At 37.1% G+C, this 22,323-nt stretch overlaps 1 protein-coding gene and 1 non-coding gene across 7 annotated transcripts in view; one reads left to right on the forward strand and one right to left on the reverse strand.

Moving 5' to 3' along the window:
• HMCN1 (hemicentin 1) overlaps window positions 1-22,323 on the forward strand; it is a 517,313-nt gene that overhangs the window by 376,716 nt on the left and 118,274 nt on the right. For all 6 annotated transcript variants that reach the window (XR_010663324.1, XR_010663323.1, XM_065936211.1 and 3 more), the window contains 10 exons: window positions 1,170-1,283; window positions 7,539-7,726; window positions 9,586-9,682; window positions 15,678-15,839; window positions 16,789-16,902; window positions 17,017-17,219; window positions 17,515-17,596; window positions 17,707-17,838; window positions 18,167-18,316; window positions 21,214-21,373. Coding sequence is in view for 4 of the 6 variants with exons in the window: in XM_065936211.1 (XP_065792283.1) it covers window positions 1,170-1,283; window positions 7,539-7,726; window positions 9,586-9,682; window positions 15,678-15,839; window positions 16,789-16,902; window positions 17,017-17,219; window positions 17,515-17,596; window positions 17,707-17,838; window positions 18,167-18,316; window positions 21,214-21,373 (1,402 nt within the window). In the remaining 2 variants the exon portion in view is untranslated. The remainder of the gene's footprint in view (window positions 1-1,169; window positions 1,284-7,538; window positions 7,727-9,585; window positions 9,683-15,677; window positions 15,840-16,788; window positions 16,903-17,016; window positions 17,220-17,514; window positions 17,597-17,706; window positions 17,839-18,166; window positions 18,317-21,213; window positions 21,374-22,323) is intronic.
• LOC136170031 (U6 spliceosomal RNA) lies at window positions 14,721-14,827 on the reverse strand. Its single transcript, XR_010663491.1, has one exon. It is a non-coding gene; the product is annotated as a U6 spliceosomal RNA (small nuclear RNA).

The raw sequence follows: 22,323 nt of genomic DNA on the forward strand, positions 1-22,323 counted from the left end.
CAGATATTTCAGTTATTACATAGTTTATGATGGGAAAAGAGATGTTTAAATTGAGGAATAGTATTTTCAAGGCTTCTATTTACTTTTAGCAAATATTCAAATAGGCTTGTCAAAATTTATCAATTTGTACATTTAAAGTCCAGTGCCTTCCATTGTATATAAACTTCATCTCAATTAAATAAAATAATCTTGGAGTAAAAAAAGGGACTAAATAGAAATGATCACCAGATATAGTATGTGGTCCTATATTGGATCTGAGCTTGGGAAGAAAATAGATATAAAAGACAATATAATAATAATGAAATTTGAATATGGACTCTGGTTCAATAGTAGTTTTTTCTTGATATTAATCATTATACTATCATTATATAGGGATTATCCTTGTTTTATGAAATATAGATTTGTGAGTATTTAGGGGTAAAGGGGCAACATGTTAACAATTTACTCTCAAATTTTATATATATATATGTAATCTTTTTCTAAATCATTCGAGAGTATTACATATTTATATATATATAAATAAGAGTTAATATGTACATATATATGACAGATCAAACTAATGGATTTAAATATAAATAATTGATATAGATAAAATTTTTATATAAATATTGCAACTTTTCTCTGTTTGAAATTACACCATCATGAAAAGTTTGAAAATATAGCTATCCTTTCAAAATCATATGTATAATGGTATACTTTATACCTTTTATATCCTTGGCTATTATTTGCTCAAATCAGTACTTATCTCCAACAGTGTAAACCTCTGTTGTTGCTGTTGTTTGTTATCATTTAGTCAGTATGTCATGTCTGACTCTCTGTGACCTGCTGGGCTTCTCTCACATGTGTTTAGAATTTTATGTAAAAGCAAGAAGTCACACGTAACAGCATTCCACATGGAACATGAGCAGGGCATAGAGCAACATTCCTCACTTGAGGAAAATCTACATAAGCTCCTTAGTTCTCAGGAGGTCTCGTTTATATGCTGGGTCACTTTTCAGTAATGCACTGTTTGGTATAAATGCGGTATGTGGGGTTAACACTGGAACACTGGGTGAGGGCCTTAGAAAATGTAAGGAAGTCATTAGAGCTGAAAAATTATAGCTCTGTTTATGACCACTTTCACTCTAAGATTTAGAGAAGTAGACATATGTTTTGGGATCTGTTTTCAGGAGGGCGAGTGTTACAGATTCCTCGGGCTAAAGTAGAAGATGCTGGGAGATACATGTGTGTGGCTGTGAATGAGGCTGGAGAAGATTCCCTTCAGTATGACGTTCGTGTACTCTGTGAGTTTGTTTGTTTGGTTTTTGTTTATTATGCATTCTTTCACTCAAAAGGTTCTTGAGGGACTAATGTTTGCATGCTGTTGCACTCAGCAAGTTAGAGACATAAAGATAATCAGAAACTGATCGTTCTCCCAGGGAGCTGTCGTATACAAATTGAGAGCACCTTAGTATGCCTGAACTAGCAAATAAGAAACTGGCTTAAATTAAAAAAAAAAAGAGAGAGAGAGAGAGAGAGAATCACAGATCCATGAACCTGAAAACTCCCAGACTGCAGTCATGTCTAATTTCTGTGACTCAGAAGAGATCCACTGAACTTTCTCTTTCTCTTGGCTTGCTTTTCTTTCCCAGTATTTATAACTGAAGTCCTAAAATAGGATCTCCATGTCTTTAATTGGCCGAGCATGAGTCACACATCCATATCTGAACCAATTACAGAGGCCAAGAGGCCTCACTGATAAGGCATAATTTCTTTGTCCACCCTTGGACCAAAGACATGTTATGAATGCATGGACTAAGAGTAGAAGTATTGTACCTTTAAGGAAAGAGAGAGGGGATGGTAGTAGAAGCAGGAAAAAAAATAGATGTTTTCATTAGAAGGAGCTAAGCTAGAGAAGTAGCAGTGGGAATGTATAGGAATCAGTTGGTATGAAAGTTTTTATAGAGGAAGTGATTAGGTTATATGAAGAGGTAGGCACTTATCTGAGAGTATGAGATGAAACAGATTTTTGTCCTGTGTGATTAAGAAAATTAAGAAAGAGTAAGAAAAATAGAAGATTTAAGAAAACAACATGACTTGAGAAGAATGAAATCAGTGTTGTTTTGGATATGTTGAATTTAGCATGTTACCAAGATACTCAGGAAGGTGTTGAAAGAGACATTGGAAATACGGAACTACAACACAGGAAGGAGAATTGAACTAAGAATATAGATTTGAAAGTTGTACACAAACAAGTGATATTCAGAGGCATGAGATTTTTCAACAGAAAGTGTTATAGATAGAGTAGAAGATCAAAAAGATCATTGTAGCATCATTTACAAGTAGGAGACAGGACAAAGAAAGTAGATTAGAGGAGGAACAATCTGAGGAGTTCATGTAACCTATGAAATCATAGAATCCAAGGCATAGAAAAGGTTATCAAGAAGTGGAGCTTGTCCATCAAGTCGGTGATGCCATTCAACTATCTCATCCTCTGTCGTCCCCTTCTCCTCCTGCCTTCAGACTTCCCAGCATCAGGGTCTTTTCCAATGAGTCAGTTCTTTGCATCAGGTATTGGAGATTCAGCTTCAGCATCAGTCCTTCCAATGAGTATTCAGAACTGATTTCCTTTAGGATGGACTGGTTTGAGTTCCTTGCAGTCCAAGGGACTCTCAAGAGTCTTCTCCAACTCCACAGTTCCAGAGCATCAATTCTAAGGCGCTCAGCTTTCTTTATAGTCCAACTCTCACATTCATATATGACTTCTGGAAAAACCATAGCTTTGCCTAGACGGACCTTTGTCAGCAAAGTAATATCTCTGCTTTTTAATATGCTGTCTAGGTTGGTCATAGCTTTTCTTTCAAGGAGCAAGTGTCTTTTTATTTCATGGCTACTGCCACCATCTGGAGTGATTTTGGAGCCCAAGAAAAGAAAGTCTGTCACTGTTTCCCCATCTATTTGCCATGAAGTGATGGGACCGAATGCCATGATCTTCGCTTTTTGAGTGTTTAGTTTTAAACCAGCTTTTTCATTCTCCTCTTTCACTTTCATCAACAGACTCTCTAGTTCCTCTTCATTTTCTGCCGTAAAGGTGGTGTCATCTGCATATCTGAGGTTACTGATATTTCTCCTGGCAATCTTGATTCCAGCTTGTGCTTCATCCGGCCTGGCATTTCTCATGATGTGTACTCTGCATGTAAGTTAAATAAACAAGGTGACAACATACAGCCTTGACATACTCCTTTCCCAATTTGGAAACAGTTCATTGTTCCATGTTGGGTTCTAACTTTTGCTTCTTGATCTGCATACAGATTTCTCAAGAGGCAGGTGGTCTGGTATTCCCATCTGTTTAAGAATTTTCCATAGTTTGTTGTGATCCATACAATCAAAGGCTTTGGTATAGTAAATAAAGCAGAAATAGATGTTTTTCTGGAATGCTCTTGCTTTTTCGATGATCCATTGTGTGTTGGCAATTTGATCTCTGACTCCTCTGCCTCTTCTAAATCCAGCTTGAATAACTGAAAGTTCTCGGTTCATACACTGTTGAATCCTAGTTTGGAGAATTTTAAGCATTACTTTGCTAGCATGTGAGTTGAGTTCAATTGTGAGGTAGTTTGAACTTTCTTTGGCATTGCCTTTCTTTGGGATTGGAATGAAAACTGACTTTTTCCAGTCCTGTGGCCATTGCTGAGTTTTCCAAATTTGCTGGCATCTTGAGTGCAGCACTTTCACAGCATCATCTTTTAAGGTTTGAAATAGCTCAGCTGGAATTCCCAGCAGCTGACTATGGCTCAGATCATGAACTCCTTATTGCAAAATTTGGACTTAAATTGAAGAAAGTAGGGAAAACCACTACACCTTTGATACAGTTCAGTTCAGTTCAATTGCTCAGTCATGTCTGACTCGTGAATCACAACAAGCCAGGTCTCCCTGTCCATCACCAACTCCTGGAGTTTGCTCAAACTCATGTTCATAGAGTCGTTGATACCATCCAGCCATCTCATCCTCTGTTGTCCCCTTCTCCTCCTGCTCCCAATCCCTCCCAGCATCAGGGTCTTTTCCAATGAGTTAGCTCTTCACATCAGGTGGCCAAAGTATTGGAGTTTCAGCTTCAGCATCAGTCCTTCCATTGAACACTGAGGACTGATTTCTTTAGGATGGACTGGTTGGATCTCCTTGCAGTCCAAAGGACTCTCAGGAGTCTTCTCCAACACCACAGTTCAAAAGCATCAATTCTTTGGTGCTAGCTTTCTTCACAGTCCAACTCTCATATCCATACATGACCACTGGAAAAATGATAGCCTTGACTAGATGGACCTTTGTTGGCAAAGTAATATCTCTGCTTTTTAATATGCTGTCTAGGTTGGTCATAACTTTCCTTCCAAGGAGTAAGCGTCTTTTAATTTCATAGCTGCAGTCACCATCTGCAGTGATTTTGGAGCCCCCCAAAAATAAAGTCTAACACTGTTTCCACTGTTTCCCCATCTCTTTGCCATGAAGTGATGGGAATGGATGACATGATCTTAGTTTTCTGAATGCTGAGCTTTAAGCCAGCTTTTCCACTCTCCTCTTTCACTTTCATCAAGAGGCTTTTTAGCTCCTCTTCACTTTCTGCCATAAGCATGGTGTCATCTGCATATCTGAGGTTATTGATATTCCTCCCAGCAATCTTGATTCCAGCTTGTGCTTCTTCCAGCTCAGCGTTTCTCATGATGTACTCTGCATATAAGTTAATTAAGCAGCGTGACAATATATAGCCTTGACATACTCCTTTTCCTATTTGGAACCAGTCTGTTGTTCCATGTCTAGTTCTAACTGTTGCTTCTTGACCTGCATACACATTTCTCAGGAGGCAGGTCAGGTGGTCTCGTATTCCCATCTCTTGAAGAATTTTCCACAGTTTGTTGTGATCCACACAGTCAAAGGCTTTGACATAGTCAATAAAGCAGAAGTAGATTTTTTTCTGGAATTCTCGTGCTTTTTCGATGATCCAAGGGATGTTGGCAACTTGATCTCTGGTTCCTCTGCCTTTTCTAAAACCAGCTTGAACATCTGGAAGTTCACGGTTCACGTATTGCTGAAGCCTGGCTTGGAGAATTTTGAGCATTACTTTACTAGCGTGCGAGATGAGTGCAATTGTTTGGTAGTTTGAGCATTCTTTGGCATTGCCTTTCTTTGGGATTGGAATGAAAACTGACCTTTTCCAGTCCTGTGGCCACTGCTGAGTTTTCCAAATTTGCTGGCATATTGAGTGTAACACTTTCACAACATCATCTTTCAGGATGTGAAAAAACTCAATTGGAATTCCATCAGCTCCACTAGCTTTGTTCATAGTGATGCTTTCTAAGACCCACTTGACTTCACATTCCAGGATGTCTGGCTCTAGGTGAGTGATCACACCATTGTGATTATCTGGGTCACGAAGATCTTTTTTGTACAATTCTTCTTTGTATTCTTGCCACCTCTTCTTAATATCTTCTTCTTCTATTAGGTCCATACCATTTCTGTCCTTTATTGAACCCATCTTTGCCTGAAATGTTCCCTTGGTATCTCTAATTTTCTTGAAGAGATCTCTAGTCTTTCCCATTCTATTGTTTTCCTCTAATTCTTTGCATTGATCACTGAGGAAAGTTTTCTTATCTCTCCTTGCTATTCTTTGGAAATCGACATTCAAATGGGAATATCTTTCCTTTTCTCCTTTGCTTTTCACTTCTCTTGTTTTCACAGCTATTTATAAGGCCTCCTCAGACAGCCATTTTTCTTTTTTGCATTTCTTTTCCATGGGGATGGTCTTGATCCCTGTCTCCTGTACAGTGTTATGAACCTCCATCCATAGTTCATCAGGCACTCTATCAGATCTAGTCCCTTAAATCTATTTCTCACTTCTACTGTATAATATAAGGGATTTGATTTAGGTCATGCCTGAATGGTCTAGTGGTTTTCTCTACTTGATACAGGTATGACCTAAATCAAATTCCTTACAATTATACAATGGAAGTAACAATTAGATTCAGGGCATTAGATCTGATAGACGGAGTGCCTGAAGAACTATGGATGGACGTTTGTGACATTGTACAGTAGGCAGGGATCAAGACCATCCCCAAGAAAGAGAAATGCAAAATGGCTGTCTGAGGAGGCCTTATAAATAGCTGAGAAAAGAAGAGAAGCAAAAAGCAAAAGAGAAAAGGAAAGATATACCCATTTGAATGCAGAGTTCCAAAGAATAGCAAAGAGAGATAAGAAAGCCTTCCTCAGGGATCAGTGCAAAGAGATAGAGGAAAACAACAGAATGGGAAAGACTAGAGATCTCTTCAAGAAAATCAGAGATACCAAGGGAACATTTCATGCAAAGATGGGCACAATTAAGCACAGAAATGGTATGGAGCTAACAGAAGCAGAAGACATTAAGAAGAGGTGGCAAGCATACACAGAAGAACTGTACAAAAAAGATCTTTATGACCCAGATAACCATGATGTTGTGATCACTTACCTAGAGCCAGACATCCTGGAATGTGAAGTCAAGTGGGCCTTAGGAAGCATCACTATGAGCAAAGTAACTTTAAAGAAATGAAAACTAAAAAAGGTCATTTGGCTTTGAAACTAAAAAATCATTGGTGAAATTCAAAAGATCAATTTATGTTTAGTATGGTGTGGTACTCAACCACAGAACAGAAGAATATATACTGAGCAAATAATCAGATAGAAAAGGAAGCAAATATACTCTTAGGAGATTTTGCAGAGTCAGGAAGAGGTAAAATTGAGTTGTAGGATAACAGCTTGTTTGAAATAATATATTTAAGAGAGTTTTGAACTTGCTTATAGATCAAGGAAAGTGCTCCAACAGACAGGGACAAGTTAAAGTTTCTAGTGTGTGTGTGCAGATGGGAGGAAGGTATAAGATTGATGGAGCAAGTCCTAGAATAGGTGAAAAATGCAGTCAAGAAACCAAGAGGGGTCAACTAGGGTTCACTACCTTCCATGGTAGTGAATTGCCATCCCTTGAGGTGGTAAGAAAGGATATGTGGGAACACATATCAGATGTATTTAGTCCTTTCCTTAAGTATGAGAATAAGAGAAACAGTGGTCGGGGTGGTATTTTGGGCCCATGGAAAACATTAGACATTTCCACCATGGGGGCGAGGTGTGATAGACAGTCAAACATTGAAGTTGGAGCTACTTGGCTTCATCATTGCTTTCTGCACCCACCCTCATCAACCTGGGATCAGAGATTAAAAAAAAAAAACAAACTATAATGTGATCTAAGGGTGGGGAGGGGAGTCTGTGAGGGTGGTCCGGAAAGGTAATAATCAGTATTAACCTAAATGGGAAGCAAACTTTGGGAGTCCATGGTAGGTGGGGAAGGAAAAAATAAACCCAAATTCACATAGTCTTTGTCACCACCCTAATTTATTAATGTAAAATGTTACTTCAGGATCATGGATTCTTCTTCAACTTTTGCTTCTCTCTTATCCCAAACTTTAAAAAATTGTCATAAAACTAGAATAATTTAGAAAGGACTTTGCTTCCCGTCTTTTCTCTTTGTTTCAATCACTTACTAGTGCCACCAGTTATCAAGGGAGCAAACGGCGATCTCCCTGAAGAGGTCACCGTGCTGGTGAACAAGAGCGTGATGATGGAGTGTTTATCAAGTGGCAGCCCCGCACCGAGGAGTTCCTGGCAGAAAGATGGGCAGCCGTTGCTAGAAGATGAGCACCATAAATTTCTGTCTAATGGGAGAATTCTTCAGGTAACAGTAAACAGTCTAATTTAAAAATAGCTATTTGACTTTGTATTTTATAATCACTGTCTTTTTGCTTTTAGAAATAATTTGTATTGGCTTATAAATATTTGTGGACTTCCCTGGTAGCTCAGCTGGTAAAGAATCTGCCTACAATGCAGGAGACCCCGGTTCGATTCCTGGGTCAGGAAGATCCCCTGGAGAAGGGATAGGCTACCCACTCCAGTGTTCTTGCCTGGAGAATCCCATGGACAGAGGAACCTGGTGGGCTTCAGTCCCCATTTATAAAAACAACACAGCATAAAAAGGATATAAAATACAATTATTCTTCCTCATTATTTTCTCATTATCACTGGTGACCACTGTTAACATAAAACTGTTAACAGTTTTATGTGAATTCTTCCAGAAGTCATCTGTACATTCAACACACATACACCTAAATTTACTGTAATATGGCCTCTGTGTTAAAAATCAAATTATAAGCAAATTATTATAATCTTTTCATTGCAGATTTCTGATGATAAGATTCTATATGGTGTAAGGTTCTGTGTAGATTAAAATTTGTTCTCTGTTGGCAAAGAGTTGATAATAATGGAAACCATATAAATATACTGAATTATTGTGCACTAATGGGCATGTCTTATTTTTTTTCTTTTCACGTGTCCTAAAAGAAAGATAGGCACTTGTAGCAATAGCACCAACTCTTTTGTTATGACACAACTTAAGAAATTATTTCTCAAATATATTAATGATGTTCTGTAGGCCCAAGAATTTAAGCATCAGGGAATCCAACCCAGAACATATCTCATGGAGTTCTTTATTTTTTTTAAGAAAGTATGAGATTCACTACTTATAAATAATCTTGAACTCTCAAGGTATCTTCTAAACATCATGACTTTTTCTATTTGATGCACATACAACCTCTAGCTAAATGCTTAAATATTTCCATTGGCTAGAGCTAAAAGATATATAGATCGGTAGAAATGTCTGCATAATTTAAAAACATAGCTACTAATCCATGGCTGTCATCTCAATGTATGACAAAAACCACTACAATATTGTAAAGTAATTAGCCTCCAACTAATAAAAATAAATGAAAAAAAATAAATAAAAAATAAAAATTTATTTCCCCTTCTGGAAAAAAAAAAAAACATAGCTACTACATTAACTCTTGCTATGTGAAACAAACCACTCCAAACAGCTTAAAACAGTAGGGATTTATTCAGCTCACAAGCCTTCTGGTTGACTGGGTGATTTTCTGGTCTTGGCAAGGCTTACTCAATCAAGTGTCTACATACTGTGGGTTGAATTAGTGGCTCTGCTGATCTTAGCTGGGCTCTTGCACGTTTCTGGGGCCTTGGTTGCAATAACTAGGATGACTCTTCCTATGTGATCTCTCACCTTCCAGCGAGCTAATCCTGGTTTCCTCAAAGAGTGGTGGCAGGCTTCCAGATGAGTGAGGGGATGTGCACAAGGCCTAGGTTTGAAATGGAACACTGTCACATCCATCACACTCTGCTGGTCAAAGCTGGTCATAAGGCCAACACAAATTCTACATCTTTATTCCACTTCCTGATGGGAGGAACTTCCAGTGATGTAGTCACATGGGCAGGGATGTAGATGGGGAAGTGGGAGACAGATTTGGCACCTTTCCTAGTCAATATGCAATTGCCTTTTCTGATTAGAAATCTTCATAAATATTTATTTAATTGACCTCATAAAAACCAGCATCAGCTGTATTACTTACAAAAATTCTTTATTATGTTTATCTGGTATTAACTAGAAAAATATATGGATTGTTTATTCTCAAAATTGACAAGTTGCTTTCTAAAAAGTTTCAGTTGGAATTTCTTCCTTTTTCCTGTTAGGTTCTAAATAGTCAAATAACAGATATCGGCAGATATGTGTGCGTTGCTGAGAACACAGCTGGAAGTGCCAAAAAATATTTTAACCTCAATGTTCATGGTAAGAGCTCAGTTCCAAAAACATCTGTTAGAGTATGCTTGAAAAAGCAGGAAAACTGTGTTTTAGATTATGTAGGCTTATTTCCTATTTTTTAACTTGAACAATGTGTGGAGCCAGCATTCATTCAGTCTTTCCCCTTCTTTCTTTCTTACCACAGCTTGTGGGATTTATAAAGTACAAATCTTTTAGGAAGACTGTTTTTATATTATTTCAGTCCCCTAAGACAAAGTAGTTACTCCTACATATTTGAAAGTAAAAAAAAAAAAAAAAAAATCAAAATTTGAAATCCCAAAGAGTAAAAATTTATATGAAGAACCAAAAATAACTCTTCTACTCATAAAAATTTACCCACTGGGCCTGATTGGAACCAGTTTCTGTCCTCAGTTATAGAATTCATGTTTAGTTACACCCTCCAGAATTTAGTACACTCCCCAAGGAAGAAAAAGTCACTTTGTGGAGTTAAATAATTCCTAAGAACCATCCATACATCTAATTCATTTATCAGATTTTAAGTTTTCGATAAATACTAGACACTCCATAAATACTAGTTTTTTTGTTTTTGCTAAAAATGCTGTTGGATGTCAACCATAAATAATTTTATTTTCATGACACACAGCTGCTTCCAGAATATTAAATTGGAAATGGTGAACAATTATTGTAACAGATTTTCTTTAGCTGTTTGATTCACATGGCTCAGCTGGTAAAGAATCTGCCTACAATATGAGAGACCTGGGTTCGATCCCTGGGTTGGGAAGATCCCCTGGAGAAGGGAAAGGCTACCCACTCTAGTGTTCTGGCGTGGAGATTCCATGGACTAATTAGTCCATGAGGTCGCAAAGAGTCAGACACGATCAAGCGACTTTCACTCACTCTCACTCTGTGTGGTTAATATACCAAATTCTGGCTCATTTTGAAAATAGCAGAAATTTGACATTAGTGAAACATTTCCTCTTTCAAAAGGCTTTTATTTAGCACAATGGATATTTTTTTGTGGTGTGATATGTAGGAAGTATTGATGTCGAGCAGTATCTGGTACTGATGCTGTGTAATCGATTTGAGCCACTGCTATCTTTGCAGTCTCAGTGCTTAGCAACTTTTGTTGAGTAAATCTGACCAAAATGGTAAAAATGTGTTATGATTTCCCGGAAAGAATGAATTAAACAATAATAATCATTGTGAAAGTATACATTCTAATCTATAAAGTACAGTAGAATAAATGTTGAAAAATAAAAGTGTTGATTATTTTTCCTGATTCCCCAAGGCAGGATTCATTTTTCTTCCTTTACGTGGTCAAAAGCATTTCATAAAAACCCCAGTTTTAGCAGTCACAGATGCTACCTTGTTATCTTTATATGTCTGTATCTTCACCTCTATCTTATAACTTTATTATAAATGCTGTAGACAAATGGTGATTTCTTATGGACCTTGGTCTTCCTAGTCTAAAGACATGGTAGTTGCTAAATAAATATTTGTTGTTCCTTGATTATATTTCCTTCATATCCAGTTTCTCTTCTTAATGGATAGCAGAATCATCTGAATTGGGAACCTTGCATAAATTGAGAAGCAGCTGCCATTAGTGTTTACTATTAAGAATTGGATAGGAGGGGGTCTCCTCTTTTACCAGTTCATGGTATTTTGATCTCGTGACTGCAGTAGGAATCCATTCTTAATATTGGATTAAATACTGGAAAATCCATGTTGGGGAGAAACCATTTAAATTGCTTCCCTAAAACCACACCATTTGTTTTACAACAGTGATTGTTCGTTTTGGTCTCTAACCTTCATTCTGCTGACCTCCAATTCTTTTCATACCTCTGTATCTTTGCTTTCCTTCACATTCAGCTTTGCCTTCATTGACCAACATATCAATTACTGCTCTTAGCCCATGTCTTCTCAGTGCTCTTGCTTAATAAAAGCTCAGCTCCACATATAGCAACACAACATACTGACTGCTTGATACCTACAAGATGATGCATCAGGTCTTTTTATATATGTTATTTTACTTAATTATCTCAACCCCAGGTGGTTGGTCCTATTATATATCTCTTTTACGGATGAAAGAGATGAACCTCTGTGAGATAAAGTAACTTGGCCAAAGTTACACAGCTGGCAAATACGGAACCAGGATTCTAACTCAGGTAGTCTGATTTCAGAGGCTTTAAACTTAGCTGCTTTTCTGTATTACCTCTCAACTGAATTCCATACATACACCTAGGTAGGTAACCCTGGCTGGAGAAAGTCTTGGCATCAGAAATATTGGAGTATAAATTCACAGGTACTGCTTGAAATGAGCCCTTTATACTGGCTGGGGCACATCCTTATGTCTCTACTTCAGAGTGACTCATACCTTCTCGAATGTCACATGGCCCCTGTCTTAGCTCGGGCAGCCATTAACAAAATACCAGACACTACATGGTTAAACAACAAGAGTTTATTTTCTCACCAGTCTGGAGGCTGGAAAGTCCAAGATCAAGGTTCCAGAAGGGTTCAGCTTTGACGAAGGCTCTTTCTGGCTTGTCGATGACCAGTTTGTCCTCAAAAGGCCCTTCCATAAGCACACATGGACAGAAAAAGCAAGGAAGCTTTCAGGTGTCTTATTTTTATAAAGACAGTAATCTGGTAGGATCAGGTTTATGACCTTTATGACCTCATTTATGTTGCATTTCTTCCTTTAAGTCCCCATCTTCACATACAACCACACTGAGAGTTAGGGTTTTAGTATATGAATTTTGGGGGGACACAAACATTCAGCCAATCACAGCCCTCCTCTCACTTTCAGTCAATACCCTTATCTCCTGTTTCACAGGGAAAAGAGAAGGCATATTGCAGAAACCACTTCTAATTCCTACCATCAAATTGGCAATATCAGCTGCGTCTGATATTGCCTTTTCTTCTTTCCTTCTGTTACAACACAGAATGGAAGAGTTCCTCTGCCTTCCAAAGACTGACTTGGCTCTAGATCCCTGCCACTACCCCTCAGAAATCCCACAATCTCCTCTCTTCCTCTCCAATATTGAAATTCACACTTTTACTGGCTCTTTCCCAAGAGCACTTAAATTTACTTCTCTCTTCCCTCTTAAAAAATAAAAATAAGAAACTCTCCCTTGGACCTAATATTTCTCTTCAACTGCCTCCCTCTCTTTGCCCCCTATTTCAAAACAACCTTCTCTAAATGCTGTATATATTTACTGTTTCCGTCTCCTTACTCCTGCTCACTCCCCCTATCACCGCTGCTGCTGCTGCTAAGTCACTTCAGTCGTGTCCGACTCTGTGTGACCCCATAGATGGCAGCCTACCAGGCTCCTCTGTCCATGGAATTTTCCAGGCAAGAGTACTGGATTGGGGTGCCATTGCCTTCTCCGCCTCCCACCACTACTCACCAGATTTCACCCCCACAACTCCAATGAAGCTGCTCGCTGAATTCAGGAAATGACATAAAAAATCCAGTAGGCATTTTCCAGGCTTTATCTCTCTTACTTTTGAGCACTTGACATTCTTTAGCATTTGACCATCTTTTTCAAAATTTCTCTTCCTTTGGCTTATGTGACACCTACGCCCCTTATTTATATCTTTCCTTTCCAATCTCTCATTCCCAGTTTCCTTTGTTAGTTCCTCCCTTGCTACTTGACTATTCTTATTTTTCTAAGCCCTTGACATTTCTTCGAACTCTTCCTCACGCATCATATGATCTCATGAATTCCCAAATTTCAGATACCATTTATGTGCAGATAGTTTGCAAAGTTTTATCTCTAGCCAGGGCCCCCTCAGGATCTCTAGACTCTTCTATTCAGATATTTACTTTTTATCAATACAAATGTGTGATAGTCACTCTTAAGACAATGTATATGTAACTGAGCTTATTACCTTTTCCCCAAAATGTGTTCCTCCTCCAGGGATCTCTGTGTCAGTAAATGGAATCACCATCTTCCCACTGTTCAAGCCAGGAAAAGGAATGTCATCCTTGATTCCTCCTCCTCCTCCTCAAACCTCACACCCAAAGCATCACTTTTCTGTTCTTTGTGACACCATCCTGAGCATAGCACTGTAATCTTTTGCACTTATCACAGTAATAGTACCCAACTGGTCTTTCTGAGTCTGTTTTAGCGTTCTCACCAGTTCCCTCCACTGTGGCCAGAGTGGTATCTTTTAAGTGAATTTTTGGGTAAACCACTCTACTCTTTCCTTTCCTTAGGCTGTATTTCAGTATTCTTACTGATGCCCAGAGGACCTTGTAGGACTTGATCCTGCTTAGTCCTTTAATCTCGTCTACTCTCCAGCCTAACTCCCCAACAACCTTGCTCTTCAAACTCTGGTCAGGTCAGCCTTCTGGTTCATGTTCTTTTCCCCGTTTGGACCATTGTATATGCCTTGCCTTCTTTCTGGAAGATACCCTTCTTTTCTGTCTTCTTGGAGAATCCCATGTACAGAGGAGCCTGACAGAGTACAGTCCACGGGGTCACAGAGAGTCGGACACGACTGACAGCTAAGCATGCACACTGGTAATTACAAGGCAGTATCAGATGGTGGCTAAGAACAGGGCTCTCAAGCCAGACACCAGTCTCTCCCGGTAACCGTGAAACCTTAGGCAAGATTCTAACCTCTCTCTGTCTCAGCTTTCCTCATCTATAATAAGAGGATAAGAACTGTGTCTAACACGTACGTTTTATGAGCTTTCAATGAAATGGCATCACGAAGTGTTTAGTGCCTGGCACAGCATAACCACTCAAAAACATGTTATCTGTCACTTTTTTGCTCAATGTCACTACCACCAAATTATTCTTCATAGATATTGTCTATTATATGTTTGTACTGCATCAGCACTTAGCACAGCATCTGAAATAAGTGTAAATGAATGGTCATGAAAATCAGTGGTTAAAAATTTGACAGTAATATTTTTAAAGTGATTTTATCTTTTTGATCTTTTTTTTTTTGTTTTTTGATGCTGTTTTAAAAACTCAATCTGAATATAATATGTAGAGAGAATAATATATAGAGTATAATATAATAATAGAGGGTTACATTGCATTCTTTTTTTTTTTTAAATATGGAACGCTTCACGAATTTGCGTGTCATCCTTGCGCAGGGGCCATGCTAATCTTCTCTGTATCGTTCCAATTTTAGCATATGTGCTGCCGAAGCGAGCACTACATTACATTCTTTATGTCATGTCTTACTGTCTTTACTAGCCTGAGCAAGACTTATCTCTGCCTTTATTAATCTATTCATTCATTCATGTATTCATTCATTTTTAATGCCCATTCCTCACTCCTATTCCCACCCCATCCCCACTTCGGAAGTCATTTGAATCTGTAATATTATTCCTTCAATATGCATGTGTTCTGATAAAAACATGTATTGTTCCATAAACATGTGTTTTAATATGCATAATTGTCATTGCATTATTAGCCTTTTTTTGACCCACTTTTTTCTGTACAGCTTTTGCTTTTGGAACTCTTTTTTTGAACAGTAAGATCTTAACTTGTTTATTTGTTAAATTTTTTGCTCATCTTGAAAGTCATTTATTTACATTGTTGAAATTACCTGTATAATTTACAAATAGATACTCTGAAATAAAATGTCTAGTATTACTGTAAGCAAGAAAATTAAAACTTTAAGGGTGTAATATTAAAAGCCAGAATATTCAAATATATTTAATGAAAAGCAGTATTAGATCTTTGTACATTGACAAAATCATCTTAAGTACTTCCAACTACATTTTACAAATAAAATGCACAATAATTCTGCCTTTGAAAATTCTAGTATTTTCTTTCAATTGTAAAAAACAAAACTGATATACATGAATTTGATGAAGGCATTAGGGAATTCTAAGAAGAAAGGTAAATAATTAACAGTATCATTAACTCAGTGCTTTAGCAGAGTACAGTGGTTGGGCTTATATTAATAAATTGGAATATGTGTTATTGCTAATATCATTTTTCACTTTTAATATGTTTAATATTAACATATTTCACTTTTAATATATTTACTATTATAGTTCCTCCAAGTGTCATTGGTCCTAACCCTGAAAATCTCACTGTTGTGGTGAACAATTTCATCTCTTTGACCTGTGAGGTCACTGGTTTTCCACCTCCTGATCTCAGCTGGCTCAAGAATGAACAGCCTATCAAACTAAATACAAATGCTCTCATTGTGCCTGGTAAGGAACTTAGTACTCTTTTAAAGTAGGTGACACGTTCTCATTTTTTCTTTATTTTTAATACAAATGGAATTTCAACTTAGTCTCTTTCCAGACTTCTGTCTTGCTACATTCATTTGTCCACATTAAATGCCTCTCTCTAGCCACTTGGGGCCGTTAGGATGAAACTGTGTAGGCTTTTATGAGTTTAGTGGGAATGTAGGGTAACAAGGTCTGCTTCAAAAAATTACGAAATTTAGGAACAGAACTGCTTACTAATCCCTTGGGGATGATAAGTTTACGAAATAGTTCTTTCATTGGATAAATTCACTGGTTGTTTTTAATCAGTACTGAAGCTCCTGGAGGGTAGATAAATTGACTAACAGATGATAGCCACTTCGTACTGTGGGAGATTTAAACCAGAAATACTTAACACATACTGCCTATAGTACAATTATTATTTACTCTGAAGAATCTGTATGAAACAGTTCTGTTATCCACATTTGGTCACTGGAGATAAATTTTTATTAATTTCTTCTTTTAGAAGGAAGTAGAGTAAGTAATGGGCTTCCCTGGTTGCTTAGATGATAAAGAATCAGCCTTCAGTGTGAGAGACCTGGGTTCAGTCCCTGGGTGGGGAAGGTCCCCTGGAGAAGGGCATGGCAGCCCACTCCAGTATTCTTGCTGGAAAATTCCATGGACAGGGGAGTCTGGTGGGTTATAGTCCATGGGGTCACAAAAAAGAATCGGACATGACTGAGTGCCTAACACTTTCACTTTCAGAAGAAGTAATAATGAGAGGATCCAAGGAAACTGATTAAATTTTCATTTTGTATATGAAATGCTTCTATTAACATATATAGATTTCTCTCTAAAGGAAAGGATGCATTTTGTCATTTATCTTATCAATAAACTAGTTATTACAACAATTTCTATACCACTCTTCAATTTGCATTATATTTGCCCACAGGTGGTCGAACTTTGCAAATTATCCGGGCCAAGGTATCTGATGGTGGTGAATACACTTGTATAGCTATCAACCAAGCTGGGGAAAGCAAGAAAAAAGTTTCCCTGACTGTTTATGGTTTGTTTATACTCTTCTCATAAGAGTCTTTCATTTTTAAACTGGTATTAGCTATTTTCTATCTGAGCATCTTAATGGAAAAAACAAAGCCTCTTTTTTATTTTCTTCCTTCAGTGCCCCCAAGCATTAAAGATCATGGAAGCGAATCTCTTTCTGTAGTTAATGTAAGAGAGGGGACCTCAGTATCACTGGAATGTGAATCGAATGCTGTCCCGCCTCCAGTCATCACCTGGTATAAGAATGGACGGATGCTAACAGAGTCTGCTCAGCTGGAGATTCTGGCCGATGGACAAATGCTGCATATCACACAAGCTGAGGTGCATCTTTTATTCTTGTTTGTGTGTCGTGCGTGACTCCTTGGTGGGATTATGGAAGAGAGAATTGGAAGTTATATCTTTACTACACTAAAAAATTATTTTCATTAAAAAAAATAACATCATCAATACCATTATCTTCATTTTTTCATTTAAAAGAAAAAGCAGGATTGTAGAAGGCAATTAGGACTGGGGCATTTGAGCATAAAGATGACTGATGATTTAATCTACACTCAAACAGTGTGATTGGTCATCTGTAACTTAATGGAGCACATACAATAGTATCTTTTTCTTTTAGGTATCTGACACAGGCCAGTATGTATGTAGAGCTATAAATGTAGCAGGACGAGATGATAAAAATTTCCACCTCAATGTATATGGTGAGCATCTGCCTCTAATACAAGTCTTTTTTCCCCCAGATATGCAAATGAAAGAAAGTATCCTGAATTAACGTAATGAGGACACATGATTTTCTTCTGTCTTTTTACAGTGCCACCCAGTATTGAAGGGCCTGAAAATGAAGTCATTGTGGAGACAGTCAGCAATCCTGTGACTTTAACATGTGATGCTACTGGAATCCCACCTCCCTCAATAGCATGGCTGAAGAACCACAAACCCATAGGTAATGTAACTGTGCATTTCTTATGATTGTTTTTGTTTGCTCCTCATTCATTAGGTTAATAAACTAGCACACATTCAGTATTGTGCACATAGCTATATTTAGTTCAGAAAACCTAATGTACTGTAATATAAACTTACAAAGCGTCTTCATTTTACAGAGATTTTTCTCCTTGTCTTTTTCAAAAAATAAGGCTGTCCTTTAAAATCAAAGTATAAGGGAGGACCTTTAAAAAATACATTTATCACATAGAGTCAGACATTTTTATGGTGAATTGTAGAGATGTTAAAATAAAAGCTTTTTTTATGATTTACTTTGTTTCTACCGCTAGAAAATTCTGGCTCACTGGAAGTTCATATTTTGTCTGGGGGAAGCAAACTCCAAATTGCCAGGTCCCAACATTCAGATAGTGGAAACTATACATGCATTGCCTCAAATATGGAGGGAAAAGCACAGAAAAATTACATTCTTTCAATTCAAGGTATGTGGGGTACACTCTGATCTGTCTTCAGTTTCTTTATTCCATTCTACTTATAGTACAAAATAAGTGTCTATCTAAACAGATCATTTATAATTGATTCAAAATATCTGTGTGTTTTGGATATTGTAGTCTTTTCAGTTTATTGAGATTTAAGTGATGTAAAGAACCATATAATTTTAGAGTACACAGCATAATGATTTGACTTACAAAACATCTTTTTTAAAAGATTTTGTTTTATGTGTACCATTTTTTTTAAAGTCTTTATTGAATTTATTACAGTATTGCTTCTATTGTTTTATGTTCTGGTTTTTTGGTCATGAGGCACAAGGCGTTTAAGATCTTAGCTTCCCAGCCAGAGATCAAACCTGTACTTCCTACATTGGAAGGTGAAGGGGCTTAACCACTGGGCCACCAGGGAAGTCCCAAAGTATCTTTAGATAAACAAAAAATACTGTGAGTTTTCTGTCCTACATTTAATAGTAGGTAGTGTTTTCATGAAAGTGGACATAAATGTGAAGAAAAGAATAGTAGAAATTTCAAAATCTATTTTTTCGTGTGTCCAGAAATGTGTACCTTCCTATAGTGTATATTCTATTGAATTACTTGTTCACTTAAAGCTGGAGTAACTTATTTTGATGCTAAGCTTATAAGTCTCTTTCTATTTATATAGGTAAGTGTGGTTTATCTCATGAAGAGATTAAATATGTCCTAATTACTGGTCAAGGAATGGGTAAATTTAAATAATCATGAATCTAATTGGAGGTGAAAATAAAGAGCATTGATTTATCCAAGAAATATTTAATTAACATCTATGTTCCAGCATAGAATTGAGCACTGCAGGGAGAACTTGCATCCTTTTGATTTTCAGCAAACCTTTGGGTATTATTCTCAGCCTAATTTTTAAATTGAAATGGAAGTCTAACTTGAAACCAAGTTGAAACGCTTGCTTTTTCCAATTTTATTATAGTTATTGTGAAAAGAATTTGTCCTAAGTTTGTCCAGTGCAACTGTGAATATGTATTATCTACTTGCTCTGTGCTCTGCTAAAAATAACTACAGAAAAATTGCAATTTTTTTCCAGTTTTATTGAAATATAGTTGACATATAACATTGTATAGGGCTTCCCATTCTGTACTCAGAGGTAAAGAATTCACCTGCCAATGCAGGAGATGTGTGTTCAATCCTGGGATGGATGATTATAATCTTTATAACTAAAATTTCCCAAAATAAATCACCTTCTATAATCTTTGCATTATCACAAGAAAGAGGAAATGGCAACCCACTCCAGTATTCTTGCCTGGGAAATCCCATGGACAGAGGGGCCTGCTGGGCTACAGTCCATGGGGTCGCAGAGTTGGACACAACTGAGTGAGCATGCACCAACATTATACAAGTTTAATGTGTACAGCATAATGATTTGATATATGTATATACTGCAAAATGATCACCACAGTAAGATTAAAATCCATCACCGAAAAATTGAAATTAAAGAAAAATCAAAATTAGTTTATAACTATCAGTGGTTTTTTCCTATTAGTGATGCTGAAGATTTTAGAAGCACAAAAGGAAATATAGCTGTTCAGAGATTCAGTGTCAGAAATTACATGCCTAATTTATGTTTAATATAGTAATAATAATAGATGCCAATCATGGAGTATGTGGTATGATCAAAGATTTTTACCAGACATTTTGTATATGTTATTATATCTTAAGACTATATAGAGACTGTATATGTACATGAGGCCTAGTCCACGCTTTTCCTTTGTTGTTTTAGTCGCTAAGTCATGTCTGACTCTTTTGCGACCCCGTGGACTGTAGCCTGCCAGGGTCCTCTGTCCATGGGATTTCCCAGGCAAGAATACTGGAGTGGGTTATTTTCCTTCAGGGAATCTTCCCAACACAGGGACTGAACCCACATCTCCTGCATTGGCAAGTGGGTTCTTTACCACTGAGCTACCCAAGAGCCTGCTTTCCTGTGTTAGACACTTGTTATGGGATGTCTCATTAGCATTCTTATTGATTCAACTTCTTTGGTAAATATAAATTTAGTGTAATTATTACTATCTTCTGGACAACTGAAATGAGATTTGGAGAGATTATGCAGTGGTGTGTTGGTAAACGTCTAACAATTGACTCTGCAAATAAAATGGTCTTGACTTGGAACCAATCATTTGTCAGTTTCCGAGGTGTGAATATTCCCACGGTGGCCCATTTCAACCTATCGCTTGAAATCATGGCACCGAACACAGTGTTGTAAAGATCTGCAAAACTGGCTCTTGCAAGTTGGTGTGAACTCGCTCCACTATATGAACCACACCACTGTAATTATTAAGAAGAGTAATTCAAATGTGTTTCTAATAGAATTGTCAATATTTTTATTATCCATTATTTCTTAATTGAATTATTAAAGTGAGGAAGAAAGATGCTAGTAAAAACAATAGAGATGATTGAATCTTGAATAATAAGCTATTTGTTGTTCAGAATAAATAGTATTTAAACTGTATCATAGAGAAAGAAATACTCAATTCAGATTACTTTTTCAGACTTATGCTGAACTTTTATAAAACAGATTCTCCTGAACTATATAAATTCTGAGCTATCTTTTGAGGCTTTAATCAGGAGTGATTCTCTCTGGCCAAGAAGGGTGCTGATGAGGTAGATTTGTCACGAACGCCTATGACTAAATAATTATATCAACTTATAATGTGCCAAGAATATTGAAGTGATTTCTATACTTATTTTTCAAGTAATTTCTGACAATGGCAAGAGTTTGATCTTGAACCACAATCTAGGAAGACTATGACATAAAAATGGCATATTGTTCTATGATTCTGTTGTATTCAGAGAATTTATATTCTTATGCCTTGATAATGAAAGTTTTAATTATTTCTCCAAAGTTCCTCCAAATGTTGCTGGTGCTGAGATTCCAAGTGAAGTCAGTGTCCTTCTTGGGGAAAATGTTGAGCTGGTCTGCAATGCAAATGGCATTCCCACCCCACTTATTCAGTGGCTTAAAGAAGGAAAGCCCGTAGTTAACAGTGAAACAGAAAGAATTCGGTATGTGTAAAAAGAACCTTTGTGTCATTAATTGTAATGTCTTCTACAATGCTTGATGCTTCAAATTTCACATGAATAATAGTGAATTCAGTCTTTTGGAACTTGGTTATCTTATATTCAGAAAGAAAAAGGATACAGTTTTGGAGAGCTGGACACAGATATTCTCCTGGGAGAATCATTCAAAAGTATTTGTGTATGCATGTGTTCTTTATCTTTCAACTCTGTGTTATAAAATCTCCCTACATGTTCATTTCTGCAAATGTTAGTTAGCTGTTGTAGATTTTATTCCTCTAATTCCAGAACATTTATACCAAAGTCTGCATCATAAAAATAATTAGTTCTTCTTTCTTGCTAACATCAAATCAATTTCATCCTACAAAAGATTCATCAGTCATCTCTTAGATGTGATTTTGTGTCCTGAAATCACCAAACCACCAGCCATAGTGCTTGGCTCATTTTGAGAAAAGATACTATCATCATAACCTGATTCATCCCTTATAATGTGTCCAAATCCTGTTTTTAGTTGAATCTTCATGCCACAAACCTCACAGAGATGGAATGATAAATGTTACAGGCTTCCTGATATTTTCAACAAATGCATTTTGAAGGACAATCTATTATTCTATGCTCTGCTAGATTACTTCTTTACAAAGTCCCATAATATATATACACCAGGGTAATTGTAATTACTTGAAGAATTATATGTACCTTGCATGCACGCTTAGTCGCTCAGTCATGTCTGACTCTTTGAGACCCCACAGACTGAGGCCTGCCAGGCTCCTCTTGTCATTGGATTTTTCAGACAAGAATACTGAAGTGAGTTGCTATTTCTTTCTCTAGGGGATTTTCCTGACCCAGGTATCAAACCATGTCTCCTACATTGGCAGGTGGATTCTTTACCACTGAACCACCTGGGAATCCCTTATATATACTTCAGCAGGCATTAATTA

The sequence above is a fragment of the Muntiacus reevesi genome, chromosome 5, assembly GCF_963930625.1.
Source record: "Muntiacus reevesi chromosome 5, mMunRee1.1, whole genome shotgun sequence".
Lineage (NCBI taxonomy): Eukaryota > Metazoa > Chordata > Mammalia > Artiodactyla > Cervidae > Muntiacus > Muntiacus reevesi.